The sequence below is a fragment of the Cucumis melo genome, chromosome 6 (genome assembly GCF_025177605.1).
Source record: "Cucumis melo cultivar AY chromosome 6, USDA_Cmelo_AY_1.0, whole genome shotgun sequence".
NCBI lineage: Eukaryota > Viridiplantae > Streptophyta > Magnoliopsida > Cucurbitales > Cucurbitaceae > Cucumis > Cucumis melo.
The window spans coordinates 34,412,067-34,431,940 of NC_066862.1; the positions used below are offsets into that span (position 1 = coordinate 34,412,067).

The 19,874-nt window shown below is 32.3% G+C and overlaps 1 protein-coding gene across 1 annotated transcript; it reads left to right on the forward strand.

Annotated features, from left to right (window-relative positions):
* The first annotated feature begins 11,115 nt into the window (after positions 1-11,115).
* On the forward strand, positions 11,116-16,206 carry LOC103493402 (protein unc-13 homolog). The gene is made up of 5 exons (XM_008454122.3): positions 11,116-11,993; positions 12,540-13,373; positions 13,663-14,118; positions 14,311-14,500; positions 14,607-16,206. The coding sequence occupies exons 1-5, from the start codon at positions 11,421-11,423 to the stop codon at positions 15,536-15,538; spliced, it is 2,985 nt and encodes a 994-aa protein (XP_008452344.2). The 5' UTR covers positions 11,116-11,420; the 3' UTR covers positions 15,539-16,206.
* The last annotated feature ends 3,668 nt before the right edge of the window (positions 16,207-19,874 follow it).

The following is a 19,874-nucleotide window of genomic DNA, read 5'->3' on the forward strand; positions in this document are numbered from 1 at the left end:
ATTTTTTATACCTCCAAACTTTTTTTTAACTTAGTTTGTATAACTAAAATCTAAGTACATAAATTATTTATGGTATCTTTTCAAAAATAAAACAAAGCAGCAAAATATTTACACTGTATAAAACAATTTTAAAAACGGAAAAAGCTCATAGGCCCATCATAGAAAATATCAAAAATGCCCTGTCAACAATGCGCGTAATATATTTGGTAACACACTTAATATATTTGGTACACGATTATTTATTTTCGTTATTGTTTGGTACACGATCGTTTATATTTGTTTTTTCAATTTTATCGTTTAATTTGGTTACACGATCGTTTAATTAATTGGGCTACACAATCGTTTAGATTTTACATGATCGTTTAGATTTGATTACACGATCGTACCTCAAATCTAAAGGATTTTTTCACGATCGTTTAGATTTTGTTACCCCAAATCTAAACGATTTTTTTTTTTTACGATCGTTTAGACTTGGCTACATGATCGTTTAGATTTGGCTATCCCAAATCTAAATGGTTTTTTTCTCAAAATTTGGTACATTATCGTTTATATTTGGCTAAATGATTTTTTTTTAAGATTCTTTATAGGCAATCTTTTAGATTTGGTTACCCTAATTTAAACAACGTCAAAAAAGAAAGGAAGAAAGATGATGCACGCGACGAACCAACAAAAAAAAACAATGAAAGATGATAGAAAGAAATCATATTTGGTTACCCAAATCTAACGACGTAAAAAAAGAAGAGAAAAAGAAAAAAAATAGCAACTAAAAAAAGAGGAGTAAGGGAGAAAGACGATAAAAAAAATTGCGAAAAGAAAGATGGAATGACAAACCTCAAATATTTAAAAAATGGGTAACTTCGTGGAATTTGTTACAAGCAGTAAATATTGTAATAGTTTGCTATATTTACGAAAGTTTCCTAAATTTATCAACCACTCTATAATTTTTATTGTAATTATATAAAGTATAAGGATTGAAGTGTTGCATAATGCATAATTATGTAATAGAAAAAAAGTAAATGTTATTTGTCCATATAATTTAGAAGGGGGGTAACAATTTAGTACAAATGCAAGGGAGAATAAAAAGAGAAACAAGGGGTTAAAGGGTAGTTTGGAAAATTCGCACAGTAAATATTCACATTTTCCCCTCCGTTTGTTCATTTTATTTTCTATTAGTTAGAACCACTTGAGTAGAAAAATTCAGGTTCTTTTTTCCTCTTTTATATATATATATATATATATATATATATATATATATATTCGTCACTTACAAAGTACATATACTTCATGTGAGGCAAAGAATTCCAATCAGATATCGATATTTCTTAGATATGTAATTGATATGCAATTTAACGTATCTGACATGTAATTTGACACATAATTCAATATATCTATTTTTTATGCTAACATTTTCCTAAAGAAAAAAAAGATAAGCATTCATTTAATATTTCTCAACTCAAAACTAAATAATCTATTTAAAATACTCATTCAGACGTTTGAAATTAAAAGGACAAAAAAATATAATACAAAAGACTAAATCTTAGAAGCATCAATTCACCCTACAAAATCTAGTAAAACATAACACTTTTGAATATTTTAAAATATTTAATGAAGAAGTTCTTTGTTTATCTTCGTACTTTTCGTTTAATTTTTTCCTCTTCTCTAATCAATTTTTGTTTAACTTTTTCCTCTTCTCTAATCAATTTGGGCCACTAAATAATGTTTCTGTTTCTTGTTCTTTTTTTTTTTTTCTCATTTTTAAGAAACATATACATTCTCATTTCTCTTTCTCAAAATTTAAGAAACATTTCTAAAAATTGGACAAAATTAGAGAAACTATAGTTTCTCCTAGTTTTGTTTCCATTTTATTTGATTCTATTTTCATTATGTCTTACAATATCTAGTTGACTCCTTAGTGGAGAGATAAGGCAGAAGCAAAAAAAAAAAAAAATGATACTTATGGCTTTGGTTCGCCGCGGTCACTTCTTGTCATTCGTCAGCTTCCTTTTGCCCTTACCTCTACCTCTGCCTGTAAAATTAAACAAGAAAGAGTGAGTATAAAAATATACTCAGTAAGGGATCTACTTCTAGTCCCGCTAGGTGCCTGTTAAAAAATATACTCAGTAAGGGACCTATTACTAGTCCCGCTAGGTGCCTGTTAACTTCCCATTAGGATCTTATAAAATGGTATCCCTGAACTGGCACATTCCCGAACACGTGAAAATCTGTGATCTTGTAGGAACATATATGGTCTTTGGTGAGCCCAAAGGAACACCTACGACAAACTGGTCTTTAGTGTACCCGAAGGAAACACTAAGACAATCGGGCTGTGAGTGACCCCGTCGAATCACTCATAACCATGTCTATGTCTATGTCATACTGGACTGGTGATCTCATCGTTGGACTACACAGTCATAAAAGGTGATGATCCCGAGGGACACCTATGCGGGCACGACTCTAATAGCTAAAGCTAACAGCACAACGTACCTAACCATAGCATGTAACACAACATACATCAACATAAACATGGCATAAGTATCGATCATATAATTTCTAATCAAACATTGTCATCAAAGACATAACACAATAGTCATCATCAATATGCTACTAGTAATAAACATATTAACAGCCATCATCATCAATCACCCATATAATGACAATCATTATCAATAGCACCAAGTTATGCATTTTAGCTATCATTAATGCATAACCATAAATACATGTAGTCTTTTAAATTCAGTTCGAGGTCTAATAGTAGAATCTCTTATCTAGAGATTAGTTAAAACCGAGATTTTCCTAATAGTTGCGGTCAAGCTTCCCAAGGAAAAATCCAAAAAATGAGACCGAATTTTATTTACACTTAGTTAGACAAATTCTCAGCTCAATTTCCAGTTAAATCTAACCAATTTAATCCAACATTAAAAAATTGATTAATTAGAGTCCAAAAATCAATCTTTGTTGGGCACTAACCAAAACCCAAAAAACTTACTAAAAATAGGTAAAAGAAGCCAAAAATAAGCTTGGTGGCTCAAACGGCTTGGCTGGGGGAAACTGGCTAAGCGGCTCGCGGCTTCACGGCTGGAAGCAACTCAGATGGCTCGCGTGCGGCTAAAGAGGAAGGATGGCTCAGCGGCTGGGAGACGTGGCTCGGATGGCTGGGGCGTAGCTCGAATTCACATGGGCGGCTGGTGCGGCTCGGGCCTGACTTATTTGTGGCTCAGCAGCTGGAGACGTTCGAACTTCGCGTGCGTGACTCGCGGTGGATGGATCAACGGGCAGACAGCGGCTACTGATGGTCGACGAAGACGGCCCGGGTTCGCGACGAATCGTGACGAAAACCGACAATAATCGATAGACGCGGTGGCTTGCGTGATTCGGCTATCGTTCGACGATCGATGGACAGACTGAACGACGGAGACAGACAGAGGTGGAGATGGACAGAGGCGGAGACGACTCAGCTTCGATCGACAACGGAGACGGCTCAGCTTCGATCGACGATGGAGATTGTCGAAAGGGAACGACTCGGGTGTGGGTCGGCGATCGGCTGGCTTACGAAAGAAAAGTGGCGACACAAGTCGAAGGCAAGCGGCGGCGACAGCGCAAGGGCGGCTAAGGTTTCTTGGAGTTGCTTGAGGAAGAAAATGGTGAAAAGCCACCACGCATCCCAATGCCCTAATTAAAGAAAATTAATAATAATATAAAATTATTTTTCTTTTCTTTCCTTTTCTTTTTTCCTTTAATTTAATTCCCCAAAATCTCCTACTCTCTCCAAAAAAATATATAACCTTAAATAATTACATTATCTTCGTAATATAATTATTTTATCTTTAAATTTCAATTAAATATACAATCATACATAATCAAATTTCTCCTAAATGCAAATCTCTTAAAACAAACAACTCTAATTAAAATTTCAACTTTAAACAATTAGATATTTTTCAAAATATCTAATTAATTCCAATCTCCACAAATCAAATATTCCAAAAATTGAAAGAAAAATTACATCTTTGGAATCCTTCAAAGGTGCGAAACAGCTCGATTAAGAAGGAGAGGCGAAATCTAATATGAGTGTCTCAAATTCTTTTTGAATTCCACTACATCCAAAATTTTCAAAAATTACACTTAAGATAGTTAAAATTTAATTATCTTAGTTCGGGGAGTTACATACTTATAATCTATACTATATATATATAAGCCTAGAAGTGGAGAAACTTTTTTCTCTCCCTTATGCCCTTCCTTTTAGTTTTGTTTTCCAATTCTCCTTTTGGTTTTATGATAAATTCATTTTTAATTTTGTTTTTTTGTAATATAATTAATTATGGACTCTCTGTGTAACGACTCAACTCTTTATACTAAGCTGAGATCATTACTACTCAAAAGGAAAATAAAATTTCTTAAATTAAATTGAAAGGTAAAACAAATGTTCGTGGTCAAAACTTCAAATACTCATTTAAAATCATAAACAAATAAATAAATACAAATAAATCTCAAAATAACAAAATCCTAGTTCGGGTCTTATCTAGTTTTAAAGAGTAATAATGAAAGTACAAGAAATACTAAAATCATAATGGCAAAAGCAAAACTTTCCATATGGCATGCCACAGTCACTTCTTGTCATTCGTCAGCTTTCCTCTACCTTTCCCTTTACCCTTGCCTAAAATTTAAACATAAAAGAGTGAGTATAAAAATATACTCAGTAAGGAACCTACTACAGTCCTGCTAGGTAACTGTTAACTTCCTATTAGAGTCTTGTAAAGAGACACCCCTAATCTGACACGTTCTTGAACACGCGTAATCTGTGATTCCATAGGAACATCTCTGGTCTTTGGTGAACCCAAAGAACACTTAGGACAGAACTGGTCTTTGGAGAACACAAGAAACACTTAGAATAAACTGGTCTTTAGTGAATCTCAAAAGAAACACTAAAACAATCGGGCTATGAGTGACCCCGTCGAGCCACTCATAAACACATCATCTCATACTAGACTGGTAATCCTGTCGGACTACACAGTCATAAAAAGGTGGTGATCCCGAGGGACACCCATGTGGGTACGACTCTAATAGAAAAAACTAACAGTACATCTTATCCATAGCATGTAGCATAACATAATATCATAAGCATGACATGAACATTAATCGTAGCAGTCTTAATCACGAGATTAATAATTCATGCATAAACATCAATATCACCACACATGATTATCATCACACAACCAAGTCATAACTAATAGTCAACATGAACATAAACACTATCCTGATTATCGGTCATCATATAATAAACTCATTATGCATCTTAGCTACATCGACGCATAAAGGAAATTACATACGAGCTCTTACTTCAATTTGAAGGTCTAGTAGGAGAATCTCTTACCTAGAGATTAGCTTAATTCACAGAAATACACTCCTGCCAGCAAAATCAAGCTTCCCCAGAAAATCCTAAATAATAAGGATAAAATACTAAGATGATACTTAATTTTCAGTTAATTTAGGATCCAAAAATCTAATTAATTCAACTTACCCAAAGTTGATGTCGGATCCAACTCAACCTTAATTTAGGACAACGTTCCACAACTTACTTCCAATTGATCTAACCAATCCTTTAAGAAGAATAATTCAATTTAATCTAAAATTAAATTATTTAGGGTCTAAAAATCAATCTTTGATGGGTATACCAAAAACCTAATCAAAACTTACAAAAAAAATAGGTGAAAAGGCCAAAAATTAAGCTTGGCAGCTCAAATGGCTTGGAATGCAGGGATCGGCTCGGGCGCGTTGAGAGCAGCTTGACTTGACGTAGGGATTGGCTCGAGAGTGAGATAGCTTGGCTCGGCAGTACACGACGCGGCTTCCACACACAGAGGCGGCTCGAGTAAGGATGTTCGCAACTTGCTCAAACCAGATAGCTCAGCTTGGACCCGCTTGCGCGCAACTCACTCAGGCGCGACTCATTTGATCGACGACGACTGACAGAACGGAGCGATGGCTGATGGAACGAAGCGACGACTGACGAAACGGCTCAAACGGCTGACGATCTTACGGTTGGACTTCAGTCGACAATGCACGAACGATGCAATGAGGCTCGTCGATAGCTGTTGGACGAAGATCACGCGGCGTAACGGCTGGTTGCAAAAGAAGATTGGCCCGACTCATTGGTTTTGACGACGAGGCTAGGCGGCGACGCAAGGGATGGCTAGGGTTTGAAGGTTAAGAATTTTAGGGTTTCCCAAAGAGCCTATTTAATGAAATAATAATAATAATATTATTATTATTTCTTTTTTTTTTCCCTAATTCTTTTCCCCAAAAACTCCTACTCTCTTCGTTAAAAAACCACCAAATCTTCTTTTTATCTTCTTTTTAACTTTTCCCAAAATAAAATCAATGTTTCTCTCTCCTTAACCAATCACATCACTTTATCTTTCCAAAATAATAACCCAATCTCTAATAATTATATATTTTCATAATACAATTATTTTAAAATTTAAATTCAAATAATTATATACTTCTATATAATTATCCAAAATTCTCTCAAATACAAATATCCCAACACAAATCTCCTAAAACAACCAAAACAATCATAAATTTCAATTAATTAGATATTTTCCCAAAGTACCTAATTAATTCTAATTTCTACAAATCAAGGATTTCCACAATTTAAATCATATAACACCAAAAATAATTCCAACATTAGTCAAAATTAAACTTAAGATAATTAAGATAAATTACCTTAATTTGGGGTGTTACACTCTCCCACTACTTTTTTGAATTAAACTTAATAGAATTAAAGTAATTAAAGTATGTAGGATGTGAAAAGTTGAAAGGTTTTGACTTTTCTTATATTTAATTTAGTTGAATTAAAGGAATTTACAGTATATCTATATCTATAATCTATAGTATATATAAAAGTCTCAATGTGTAAAAACTTTTTTCTTTCCATTATATCATTGGATTTAGTTCTATGTTCCAAATCACTCTTTGGTTTTATGGTAAATTTATTTTAAATTTTATTTTTTTGTAATATATATAATTATAAAAGACACACTCTCTTCCACTACTTTTTGAATTAAATATATTTAAATTTAGTGGAATTAAAGTATGCACGATGTGAAAAGTTGAATGCAAATAGTTTTTCATTTACCCATTACTTTTTGAATTAATTATACTTTAACTTTAGTGAAATTAAAGTATGTAGGATGTGAAAGAGTTGGAATGCAAAAAGCTTTTCATTTACATTTTAGAAATTAATTAAAAAGTAAATATCTTATTAATTCTAATTAACAATACAAATTTAAATACTTGAAAGTTGAAAAGTTTTTGTAACATCTTTTTCTACTATATAAAAGACTTCCTTGATTTTGTTTTCTACCAATGTTATTGAGAAATTTGGATTCATTCAATGTGTTGTGTAATGGGACAAGATTGGTATTTCGATCATTTAACAAAAATATTATACATGCTGAAATAGAAATGAGTGATCATGTAGGAAAACAAGTTTTTCTTCCACGAATACCATTAAGCCCACCAAATGACAATGGAGATCCATTCAAGTTCAAGAGAAAACAATTTCTCATTCATTTTTGCTCTGCAATGACAATTAACAAAGCATAATGACAAACAATTCCTAAGGTTGAAATATATTTTCATGAAAAATATGCTTTCTCATGAATAACTTTATGTTGCACTATCTATAGGAATTTCAATGATAACAAAAGTTTGGATCAAGCCCATAGGTGACAATAAGTTACCTTCAAATTGAACAAAAAATATTGTTTATAAAGAAATTCTTTTTTGATATATGCAAGTCTTATATTTAAATTCTTATATTTTAATCTAGTTATTGTAACTTCTTTCCATGGACATATAATTCTATTACATTTTGAATTTTATACTTTTAAATTTAGCATAACCTAAACATATACATGCAATGTTTAGTATAATCTAAAGCTACATATTATACATGTCATGCATGTGTTTTTTACTAATTAATTATAAATATGAATATAAATTATAAACGAACTCATGCAATAAAATTATTAACTAATTAATTATATTTAATTATTAACTAATTAATTATATTTGTAGTTAAGTTCGGATGTGATTAATATATATAATTTATCTTTCTATAGTTAGTTTATCATTGACTAATTAGAATTTATTAATTGTTTTATCGATTAATAGTCATAATTATAGACCGTCGTCAAATTTATTGTATCAAATTACTTAGTTTCTAAATATTAGTGATTAATAATTTAATTAATATTATCTGTTGGTTGTTAAATAATTAATTTTTCTAAACATTTGAATTATGCTTCTAGTTTATTGATTAATATATTAAAAATGAAGAGTTAAAAAAATTATTCTAATCCTGGAGGGAAATTTTCATTTACAACCAAATACATACATCCTTAATTTCTAAAAATTTTATTCCCATACCTATTATTATTATCGGTCATCTTAATTCCCAACAATCTTATTTTAATCCTAATTTCTTTAATCCAAACAGTCTAAGACCTCCCAACTTTAATGACTTTTTTTATTTCTTAACTTTGTTTTATTTTTTTCTTCCTTTATTCAATTTTCGTATTTATTTGTTTAATATTTTTTAGTTTATTTTTTTATTTTAAATTGGAAATATGTTTACTTAAATATTTCTAAATTTTAAATTTCAAAATATGCATGTTTATATGTTATTTTAAATTTAAATTTATTATTTTTAGTATCATCGAAATTAGTTAGAATTTTACCTTATATAATTTGTTTTACTAAAATAGTCATTTAAGTTATCTTTAATATTTTACGGTCATAATATTTACATAATAATATAATTGAGTTGAATTTGAATGAAAAATGAATTGAATGAGAAATAATATTTTAAATCAAATTTTAACCGCATATGATTAATAAAAATTATTGTATTATAGTTATTAATTTTGCAATAAGATTTATATATATTGGATAATGTTAATGTTTTATAATTGTTTTTTTTACATAATTAAATGGGAAATTTTCATAAATATAACAAGCTATTAAAATATTTACGGCACGTGTAACAAAGTCCATAAAGTTAACTATTTTTTAAATATTCCATATTTATTCTTATCTACGAATCGTCTTTCTTCCTTTACTATTCTTTTATTTTTCCGAATCGTCTTTCTTCTTTTCTTCTTTTTTTTTACATCCCAAATTTGATTTCTTTCTATTCTCTTTCTTCTTTTTCTCTTTTTTTCGCTACGTGCATCGACTTTCTTCTTTTCCTTTTTTTTATGTCGTTTAGATTTGGGTAATCAAATCTGATTTCTTTTTATTGCCTTTTTTTTTTCTGTGTGCATCATCTTTTTTCTTTTCCTCCTCTTTTTTACATCGTTTAGATTTAGGGTAACCAAATCTAAAAGATCGTGTATAAAAAGAATATTGAAAAAATCATTCCAAAAGAATTTTAAAAAAATCGTTTAGCCAAATCTAAACGATCGTGTACAAAAGAATCTTGAAAAAAAATAAATGATCATGTAAATAAATCTAAACGATCGTGTACCTTGAAAAAAATCTTTTAGCCAAATCTAAACAATCGTGTACCAAATTTTGGAAAAAATCGTTTAGATTTGGTAAATCTAAACGATAATGTAACCAAATTTAAACGACCAAATCTAAACGATCGTATAACTCAATTAAACGATTGTGTAACCGATTGTGTAACCAAACTAAACGATAGAATTGAAAAAAATAAACCATTTAGATTTGGATAGCAATTGTAAACGAGCAAATCTAAACGATCGTGTACCAAACAATAGTCAAATCTAAACTATCGTGTACCAAATATATTACGTGCATGTTGTTAATGGGGCATATTTTGTATTTTTCATTGTGGGCCCAATCTAAACTATCAGTGATGTACCTCTCATAACTATTATTACTTTTTTCTTCAAAGGAGACGATGATCCTCAATTTATATTTTAAATTAAATCTACAATAACATAACATTGTAACGAGAATAAATAAAAAAGAATGACTTGAAATATGAACTAATAGAAGAATTTATATGTATAAAACAAATGAACAAATACAAAAATTAATAAAATATGTATAAAACAAATGAACCTGGAAGATAAATTAGGGGCTAACAAACAAAATAATAATAAAATATGTATAAGACAAATGAACTAATACAAAAAATAAGAATGACTTAAAATATGAAAACTAAATGCATAAAAATATAATAACATACTTGAAAAGAGGAAAAAATAAATTACAAAATTTACCTCATAAATTAGGAGATAAAGTTGAAGAAGAAATTTTAAAAGTTAAAACAAAAATAAACATGATTTTAAATATTAAAACGAATGCATATAAATAAAATAATAAACTTAAAAATAAATAAATAAATAAATAAATAAAACTTACCTCACAGGTTTTATGAGATTTGAGAAGATGTGGAAGGAGAAGAAGTAAAAGAAGTTAGAAAATTTTAAAAAGCTAGAAGTTGAAAAGATTAAAAAGCTAAAAGAGAAAATTAAGTTTAAGTTTTATAAAAATAATAAAATGAATGAAGTTTAATAAACTAGTAGCTTTAATTTAAGGGGAGAAGAGTGTATAATTATTAAATGTGGAAATTGAAGTGTTGCAATTTGAGGAAAAAGAAAAGTCTGGAAAATAAATTAAAGACGAACAAACAAAAAAACCACTAAACTATTTATAGTTATCGAAAATTATTTAGTTTATATATATTATAAAAAACAATAAAATTATGGAAGATAAAACTCCATAAACCTGTACTAAATTAAACCTATACTAAATTGGATGTGGTTGAGTCAAAAGGTGCAAATGAAATGGGTGTAGGGACGAGAAAAAGAAAAGGTATTAAGAATTTTAGGTTTTTGTAGGGGGGTAATACCCCAAGATATCCAAACCGAAGGAGAACTGGTTGGTACGCGGTTTGTTTATTTAAAACCAACACAGTTACACCCTAAACCCATTTTCAATTTCAATTATATAATATATAATACGATCTATGAATAATAATAATAAATAATAATAAATAATAAAAAAAAAGGACAAAAGAGATTTTTCTAGGTATATTTACAAAAATTCCAATTACAAATCGTTGAATTAATCAACCGTTAACCATTCTATGAGCCTTTTTCTTTTCCCTTTTTCCACACTGTCACACGCTTGACAAAAGAAAAGCAAAAACCTCCATCTCTTTTCGTTGTTGAAAATTCTCTTGTTCTTGTTTCTATTTCGTATCTATGGATTTTCCTTCAAACCCAAGGTAAGAATTTCTCTATCAGTTTCATACACCCTACCGACTTTAATCGTTATTTACGCCAAACCACATACTCAACTCACTGTACTCCGACCCCACAATTTTGCCTCCGATTCTCACTTTCTCATCCATTCTTTTGCCTTTTTCTTTGTTAAAACTTGCAGCCATGTCTCGATTCTTCAGTGATCGATCCCGAGGAAGCTCTCGAAGGCATGCTTCCAGTTCCGGTTCCAGCTCAGTGATAGTCGACACAACAACTACCACTACTTCTGCCGCCGCAACCTCCACCAGTGCCGGCACTACCTCTATAACCATGCCGGTTTATCCGATTGACGAGATCCCCTCGCCCTTTGGCGATTTAGGCTTGCAACTGTCGGAGACGGAGCTCCGAGTGACCGCGTACGAGATCTTGATTGGATCGTGTCGGAGCACTGGCAGTAAGCCGTTAACTTATATTTCGCAGTCGGAAAGGGTAGTTGATCGGTCTCCGTCGTTGTCGACGGTGACGTCGCTGCATCGGTCGCTGACGTCGACTGCCGCGAGCAAGTTTAAGAAGGCGCTTGGGCTGAAATCATCGTCGTCGGCGAAGAAGAGGATTGTCGGAGGTGATGAATCAGGGAATCAAGGTCGAGCAAAATTAGGATTAACGGTAGGGGAGTTGATAAGGATTCAGATGAGAATTTCGGAGCAGATTGATTCGAGAATTAGAAGGGCGCTGTTGAGGATCACTGCTGGACAGGTGTGTTTTCGAACTTGGAACTGAATCTTTTGCAGTCAAATTTTCTGTTTGGTGGCTGAGAAAATTTTGGGAAATGACATGGAAAACATAATTTCAACTTTTTCCCTCTCTTTCCGCATCTTTATTTGTTTTGATGACATATTATTGCTTACCTTAGCATCTTCTTATGAAAACATGATTGAGACCAATTTGACAGAAAACGTTTACTGAACTTGTCGTATTACTATATTCCTACATGCATTTAGATTTTTAGCTTAATGCATATCTTCTTCATTATTTTGGGATAATAGATTCAAATATTTAGCTATTTCTATCTATCCTTGATCGCGGATCTTGAATTCAAGCTTTAAGGTGAAAACTGGAGAACTTGTACTTTTGTTGTCTTTTAGGACTAGGCTTGATAGGAGAGACGTCCTTGGGGTCGGGACTAGTCGTGGGCTAAGAGTATAATGCAAGGAGTGGGGTCCAATGCTTTGTTTAGCCATTTCTATACGCTGCAATTGATCTTGTATGCCATGTGTTGATAAGATCTTGTTCTTGGATCAGCTTGGAAGACGCATAGAGTTGATGGTTCTGCCCCTCGAGCTGTTTCAACAACTTAAGGCTTTGGACTTCCAAAATAATGAAGAACACATGGCTTGGCAAAAGCGTTATTTGAAGGTTCTCGAAGTAGGACTTCTGTTGCATCCTCACATGCCATTAGAAAAGACAGACGACGCTCCAAAACGTTTCCGACAGATTGCTCGTGGTGCAATGGAGAAACCCATTGATGCAGGAAGAAACTTTGATACAATCCAAGACCTTCGGAGTATTGTGTTGTCTCTTGCTTGTAGATCATTTGGCGAGTCTACTCCAGGCACGTGCCATTGGGCAGATGGGTTCCCTTTGAATCTCAGGCTCTACCAAACTCTGTTAGAAGCTTGTTTTGATGCTAATGATTCAACTTCCATCATTGAAGAGGTTGATGAGGTCTTGGAACATGTTAAGAAAACTTGGGTGGTACTTGGCATGAACCAGATGCTGCATAACCTTTGTTTCTCGTGGGTTTTATTCAATCGTTACGTTTCCACGGGGCAAGTGGAAAGTGACTTGCTACATGCTTCCAAAAGCCTGTTGACTGAAGTTGAAGAGAACATCGAGTCCTTCAAGGACCCTATTTACTCAAGAATCCTGAACACTACTCTTAGTTCGATTCTAGTTTGGACAGAGAGAAAGCTTCTAGCATACCGCAACGATTTTCATAGTGACAACATTGAGTGTATGCAAAGCCTAGTCTCAATTGCAGTATTGTCATCTGAGTTACTGGAAAATGAAATTGATGTGGCTTATAACAAAATTGATAACTACATACGATCATCTCTTCGAACTGCTTTTTCTAAGGTAACTGTAATAAGTTGATTTACCCTCTCATTACAATTGACTTTGTTTTGTTCTCAAAGAGACTGTTTAGATCACAGTTTTAACAAAACTAGATTTATAAATTTTTAGGTTAGTAAACTCGAATTTGTGTAATTTGTCTTTTAATTGTAGAAATGAATAAGTTCTGGAAACTTGGGTTTGTGTAACGATTTTTTTGTGTTTATTTTCACCATGCGTTAGCAAGCCAGCTTTCTTTTCTCATGCCTCATGGAGTGTCACTGAAGAATCTTCTTTGTCCTTATCATTATAGAAAATGGAGAATGTGAAGTCAAGCAAGTTTTCCACTAAAAACCAAAAAAGCTCACCTCATGTTCTTTCTGTCCTTGCGCAAGACGTGAGTGAATTGGCTTTTGATGAGAAGGCAATGTTTAGTCCTATATTGAAGGAATGGCACCCTCATGCAGCAGGAGTCGCCATGTTAACACTTCATTCTTGTTATGGGAAGGAGCTTAAAAACTTTATTTCGGGTATTGATGAGCTGACTCCAGATGCTATTGAAGTGCTCAACGCAGCTGATAAATTGGAGAAAGATCTCGTGCAGATTGCAGTAAGAGATTCTGTAGACAGTGAAGATGGTGGAAAGTCCATAATACAAGAGATGCCTCCTTATGAAGCTGAAGCACTAATCGCTAACCTTGTAAAGACCTGGATCAGTACGAGAGTGGACAGGTTAAAGGAATGGGTTGGTAGATTCCTCCAACAGGAGGTATGTGGTTGTGACATTAACTGGTTATGTAGATTTGAATTGGCAATAGTTTCGCATTGTGGAAACCATTTACCTCTAAAAAGGAGTTTTCAAGACTTGGGATAAACTTAAGCAGTTACATGTTTTCACTTTTCATTTTACAACATTTTTTTATATCGATATTGAACTATCATTTACAAACACTCTGAATAGGTATGGAATCCGCGAGCAAACAAAGAGCACATTGCTCCTTCTGTTGTTGAAGTTTTACGAATTGTTGATGAAAGTTTTGAAGCATTCTTTTTGTTACCAATACCACAACACTCATCGTTGCTTCCTGATCTATTGACGGGCCTTGACAAATGTTTGCAACAATACATACTAAAGACAAAATCTGGCTGCGGTAAGTGTTCCAAAAAGAAAAGCAATTTTTTTCTTTTTTGGGACTTTAGGGGAGTTATTGGTCCGTTATACAAGTATAACAATCAAAGTGTGTTATATTATTTCAGGATCTAGAAGTACCTATATTCCCGCACTGCCTGCTTTAACTAGATGTTCGAAACGATCAAAGTTTGGCGTATTCAAAAAGAAGGAAAAGTTGCAAGCAGGTCAAGGGAGGTCCCAATTTGGGATCACGAGTGCCAATAACTCTTTGTCGATACCCCAACTATGTGTCTGTATCAATTCTTTGCACCATATTCGGAGTGAGCTGGAAGTCCAAGAAAGAAAAGCAGTTCTCCGTCTTAAGAATCTCGAGCCTCATTACACAGATGCTGTTAGGAACCAAGTCGGGAAATGGTTTGAGCTTTCGTCGTCTTTGTGTGTGGAAGGGATAAGACAACTATGTGAAGCAACAGGATACAAAGTTGTTTTCCACGATCTCAGTCAATTTTTATGGGATGGCTTATATATAGGGGAAGTCGCATCTTCAAGGATTGAACCATTCCTTCAGGAGCTTGAGAAATACCTAGAAACCATTTCATCAACAGTTGTCCATGACAGAGTTAGAACACGAGTGATAACCGACGTTATGAAAGCCTCTTTCGATGGTTTTCTACTAGTTCTACTTGCTGGGGGCCCATCCCGGACTTTCATTAAGGAAGATGCAGAACTGATAGAGGAGGACTTTAAGTTTCTAACTGATCTCTTTTGGTCCAACGGTGATGGACTTCCTGCTGATTTGATTAGTAAACATGCAGGCAACGTTAAAAGAGTTCTCGATCTATTTCATTTAGACTCCGAAAGTTTAATTGAGCAGTTCAAATATGTGATGATGGAGTCACATAGCATGCAAGCTAAATCGAGGCTTCCATTGCCTCCAACTTCTGGTCTCTGGGAACCAACCGAGCCAAACACACTACTTCGAGTCTTATGCTATCGCAATGATGAGATAGCAGCAAAGTTTCTCAAGAAGACTTACAATTTGCCCAAAAAACTATAAACTGACTTGTTGATGAACATACTGATGGCTGTAAAATTCCACGCCTCATCCAACCATACAATGTACTGTACATAGTAGGCAGCTTTGTGCCAATTGTGGTGATAAATTACGAGTTTGTGCAGCAAAATTTATTGTCGGAGAAAACATTCTTGTGTGATACCGGCATGGAGAGTTGCAGTTGCTCTTGAACTTGAATTTTCAAGATGGTTATGTTGCATCAATCAGCTTCTGTCGCTCTCTCTTATCTACAGTCACAATTCAAGTGATGCAGACATTTGTATTTGTCTGTCAATGCAGCCCTTTTTTTCTTACATAGTTAGGCACAAGGAAAACGTACAGATCATAACAGAGGCTTCCATTTACTGTCCGATTATGACAGTCTTCTTTTAACATACAAATACCACACTGTAAGAAATCACAAACTACAGGTGTAGGGAATCATTTTTCTTTTTTTTTGGCAATAGTAATTTGATCTAATTATTTTCTTGACCCCCCTCTCCCGTTTTTTCACTGGTTGGCGTATATGGTTTGACTTCTGACTTATGAGTTATTTATTGATTTAGCTTTTGTTGTAGTTTGGTAGAAGAATGAGAAGGCAGATATTGCATTTTGGCCTCAACTTTGTAACCTGAGTTTGTATAAATTTTGATGACATTAGATTCTCTTTCTCTCTGTCTCTTTCTCATGCTTTGTATAATGTTTTCATTTTGAAATAAGAGCTTATCTTGGCATTCCGGAGATAATAGAGTATTGACGGTGTTTTTCTTCTCTCCAACGGTGAGGATCTCCATTTTATATGCTTCAAGTTATTTCTTCTCTCTTGCTTCATATTTTTCTGGAGTTGGAGAGCCTATTCTAGCACTCAGATGAGCTCTTTGTACTTTAAACTTGCTTAAGAATGATTTCTCTATAAATATAAAGACGTTGAGTAGAAAGAATGATTTCTCTATAAATAGAAAGTCCTTGAGTTGAATATCAATGGTATTCTTATCTCTAGTGGTGACTATCACAATTCCTTATGCTATAAATCATTTATTGTATGCTTCATAGTCATAGTCACTTGGAATCGGAGATCTCTTCATAGCACTTCATAAGATCTTGTGATCTTTTAGGATGTGTATCGGATAAGGAGTGGAATAGTGAACAAAGAGTTATGAAGTTTAGGAAGTTGTAAGCCGTAAAAAGTTGATAAGATGTAAAATTGATGTTTTTTAGTAGTAGAATTTAAACTCCTAAACTCCTATCTCACAACTCGATTTCTAGACTTTAATAATTATTCTTAAGGATTATTTTGATTATTTTTTTTCTCCAAGTTTGTTTTTGTCGGAAATGAAGTAGCATAATTGTAACTAATTATTCTTTGACAAAGAACTTCCTGAGAAATTGTATTAAACACAGGTAAATTTTTGTTTTGTCGAGTTATGTTTCAAGATTTTTTTAATCTTCTCCTCCTACTTAGTTATCATACCTTTCAATTTGTACATACCTGGTTCATAACTTCTCTATTCTTCTTTTGTAATTTTTATTTACTGCATTAACATCTCAACTTCAGATGGTGTGATGAACTTTCAAGCTTTGTACTGGGAGAGTAGAGGATTTTGGAAAATGAATGAAGATGAAGAGTTTGCAGATAGAGATTGAAGAAATAATCCAGGAAATAAAGCCTGGACTTGAAAAGATAGTGAAATTTTAAGATTTGGTGCAGCAATCGACAGCATTTTAATTCAGCCGTCATGGACAAAATGCCTGGAGGTAGCATTTTTTTTACTTCAGTATTCATTCTTTAGAATAATTCTGTTCATATTCTTAACCAATCACTCATTCACTTCATTATTCTTGAGTGGCTCTAACTAAGATACAGCCGATAATGAAAGCATTGCAGGCAGAAGTTCCTCAGGGTGTAACCGTCATTTACATATTTGATGGCTTCTTCTTTCGGTTCTTTTCAACAAGTTCACCTTATTTAACAATTCTAACAATGTTTTATTTCTTTCAAGTTTCCACAATATAAAATTTAGTGGAGTCTTTCATTGGAGCAGGTTGTAGAAATGTGTGATCAATTAAAGACCTTGAAGCGCACTGTTTGTCTAGTTTCTCTAATTTTAGGGAAAGTTTTAACTTAATCCTTTTTGTTGAGTTGGATTTGTCTGATATTATTGGAGTCAGTGAATGGAGTTTGTGGATCTTATGAAAACACAGTCTCTTGTAGACAAAATTAGCATTTTTGCTCCATATCTTGTAATGGGGAAGAGTTGCTATTTGTAATGGTGATTTTGAAAATGTCCTTTCCTTCGAAGAAAGCAGGTTGGGGTTGAGGCTCATTATTCTCAACTAGGTTACTTCAGGTTTATCGAAAGTTGTTGATGTGTCTTTTTCTTTTCCTGCTTACTAAACCTTTAGTTTTAAAAAACAGAAATTCTCACACGAACTACTTACAAAATAGGGAAAAAAAAAAGTTCAGTGATAGATACCGATATAATTCTATTAACCTTTATTATTGCTACTTGTATCGGTTTCTGTCATTGATAAAAGTCGACATGTTTATTTGGAATGTTTGACTCATTTTTTTATTTAAAAAAACCTCTAAAAATATATATTTATTCATTATAAAAAAGTATTTTTTACCCAAAATTTGTTTGTCTGTATCAAGTTCAATCCTAAACTATCAATTTTGATTTGATAATTATATCAATTTATGTAATATAAATCAATTTTTATTTAGGGTTTTTTAAAAAATATAACAAACTGGTAAAATATTTATATTCAATATAACAATTTTGAAAATGGAAAAAACACAAAAGCCTACAATAGAAAATATCAAAAATACCTTAGTCAACACGAATTAATCGACTACATGCACGCGTGAGTAATAAGATTGTGTAGTTCTTTTCAAAGATGGGAAAAAGACTTCAATTTTAATCGATTGTGTTGACCATGCTAAAAGATTAAGTTGACTATCGTAAGCGATTGTTTAGATTATATCAACATGATTGTGTAGTCTTTTTTTAAACGATAGAGAAGAGCTTCAAATTTAAACGATTGTGTTGATCACCATGGTAAAAGATCATTTAGATCATGCCAAAATGATATTTAAACAATCTTGATATTCTCGAATATGAGGAAGATGAGTAGCTTTAAAGAATCTTGTCGAAATGGTGAAGTAGAAATAGGAGATTTAAACGAAAGAATAAGAGGAGACTAAAAAAAGAGAAGAAATCACACAGAAGAAAATAGAGAAACAATGCAAGAACAAACTTACAATTATGAAAATATTTTGCTGATTCATGGGCTTTTATTAATTTGTTATACGAACCGTAAATACTTACAACTTTTATTATATTTGTAGGTAGTTATAATATTTTATTTTTTTAAAATGTATTTTTATTTATATTTCCACAATTAACTCAAAATGACTAAAATTATTATTTTCTAAAATATATATATTATTATTATACTAAAACTCTGTTAAAATATTATTTAACTTTTCCTTAAGTATAAAACATAAAAGTTGTCAAGAAAAGATAAAATTAGTGTAAAATTCTTATAAACTAATTGGTCGATACTCATTTAATGTAAAATATTTTAAATTAATGTTTTCTTCTTTCAGAAGATTTATTTATTTTCTTCTATATTCTTAATATACAAGTAAAATACTGGAAAATGTAAATATTTATGCATACATCATGATTTATTTGAGGATATACATTAGGTTAATTTTTATAGATATAATAAATCGACAAAATATTTATAGTTATATAACAAAAAAAAAATGTCCATGAAGTTGGCCATTTTTTAAATATTTGAAGTTTACTCTTCCTCTTCATCTTCTTTTTTCTCATCTTCTTGTGAGATTTTTTTCTTTCCATCGTCTTTATCTCTTCTTCTTTTACAATATTTTTAAATATTTCATTTTGCCATTCACTTCCATCTTCTTTCTTTTGCAATTTTTCTTTTCCTTTCCATCGCCTTTTTCTCTTCTTCTGCAATTTTTCTTTTATTTTTTTCAAATTGTTATTTGGTTTAAGATCGTGTACCAAATTAATGTTTTTCAAACTGTTATTTGGTTGTTTAAGATCGTGTGCCAAATATAAAAGATTGTGAAAAAAAATTGTTGGAATATTGGATAGTCATATCTAAATGATAGTGTACAAAAAATAACTAAATCTAAACGATCGTGTAACAAAGAATCTTAAAAAAATCGTTTAACGATCAAATCTAAACGATTGTGTACCAAATATAAATGATCGTGCACCACGTCTAGAAGAAAGGTGATCTGTTCTATCTTGAAAGACAATTACTCTCGAAACTCAGGTACAAGAGTGAATAAAATTGTCTT

Excerpts from the sequence above, each read along its gene's own strand:
- LOC103493402 (XM_008454122.3), top strand. The coding sequence starts at position 11,421 with ATGTCTCGATTCTTCAGTGATCGATCCCGAGGAAGCTCTCGAAGGCAT. Across the intron at positions 11,994-12,539 it reads TGAGGATCACTGCTGGACAG|CTTGGAAGACGCATAGAGTT; the intron begins GTGTGTTTTCGA and ends TTCTTGGATCAG. Across the intron at positions 14,501-14,606 it reads AAAGACAAAATCTGGCTGCG|GATCTAGAAGTACCTATATT; the intron begins GTAAGTGTTCCA and ends ATATTATTTCAG.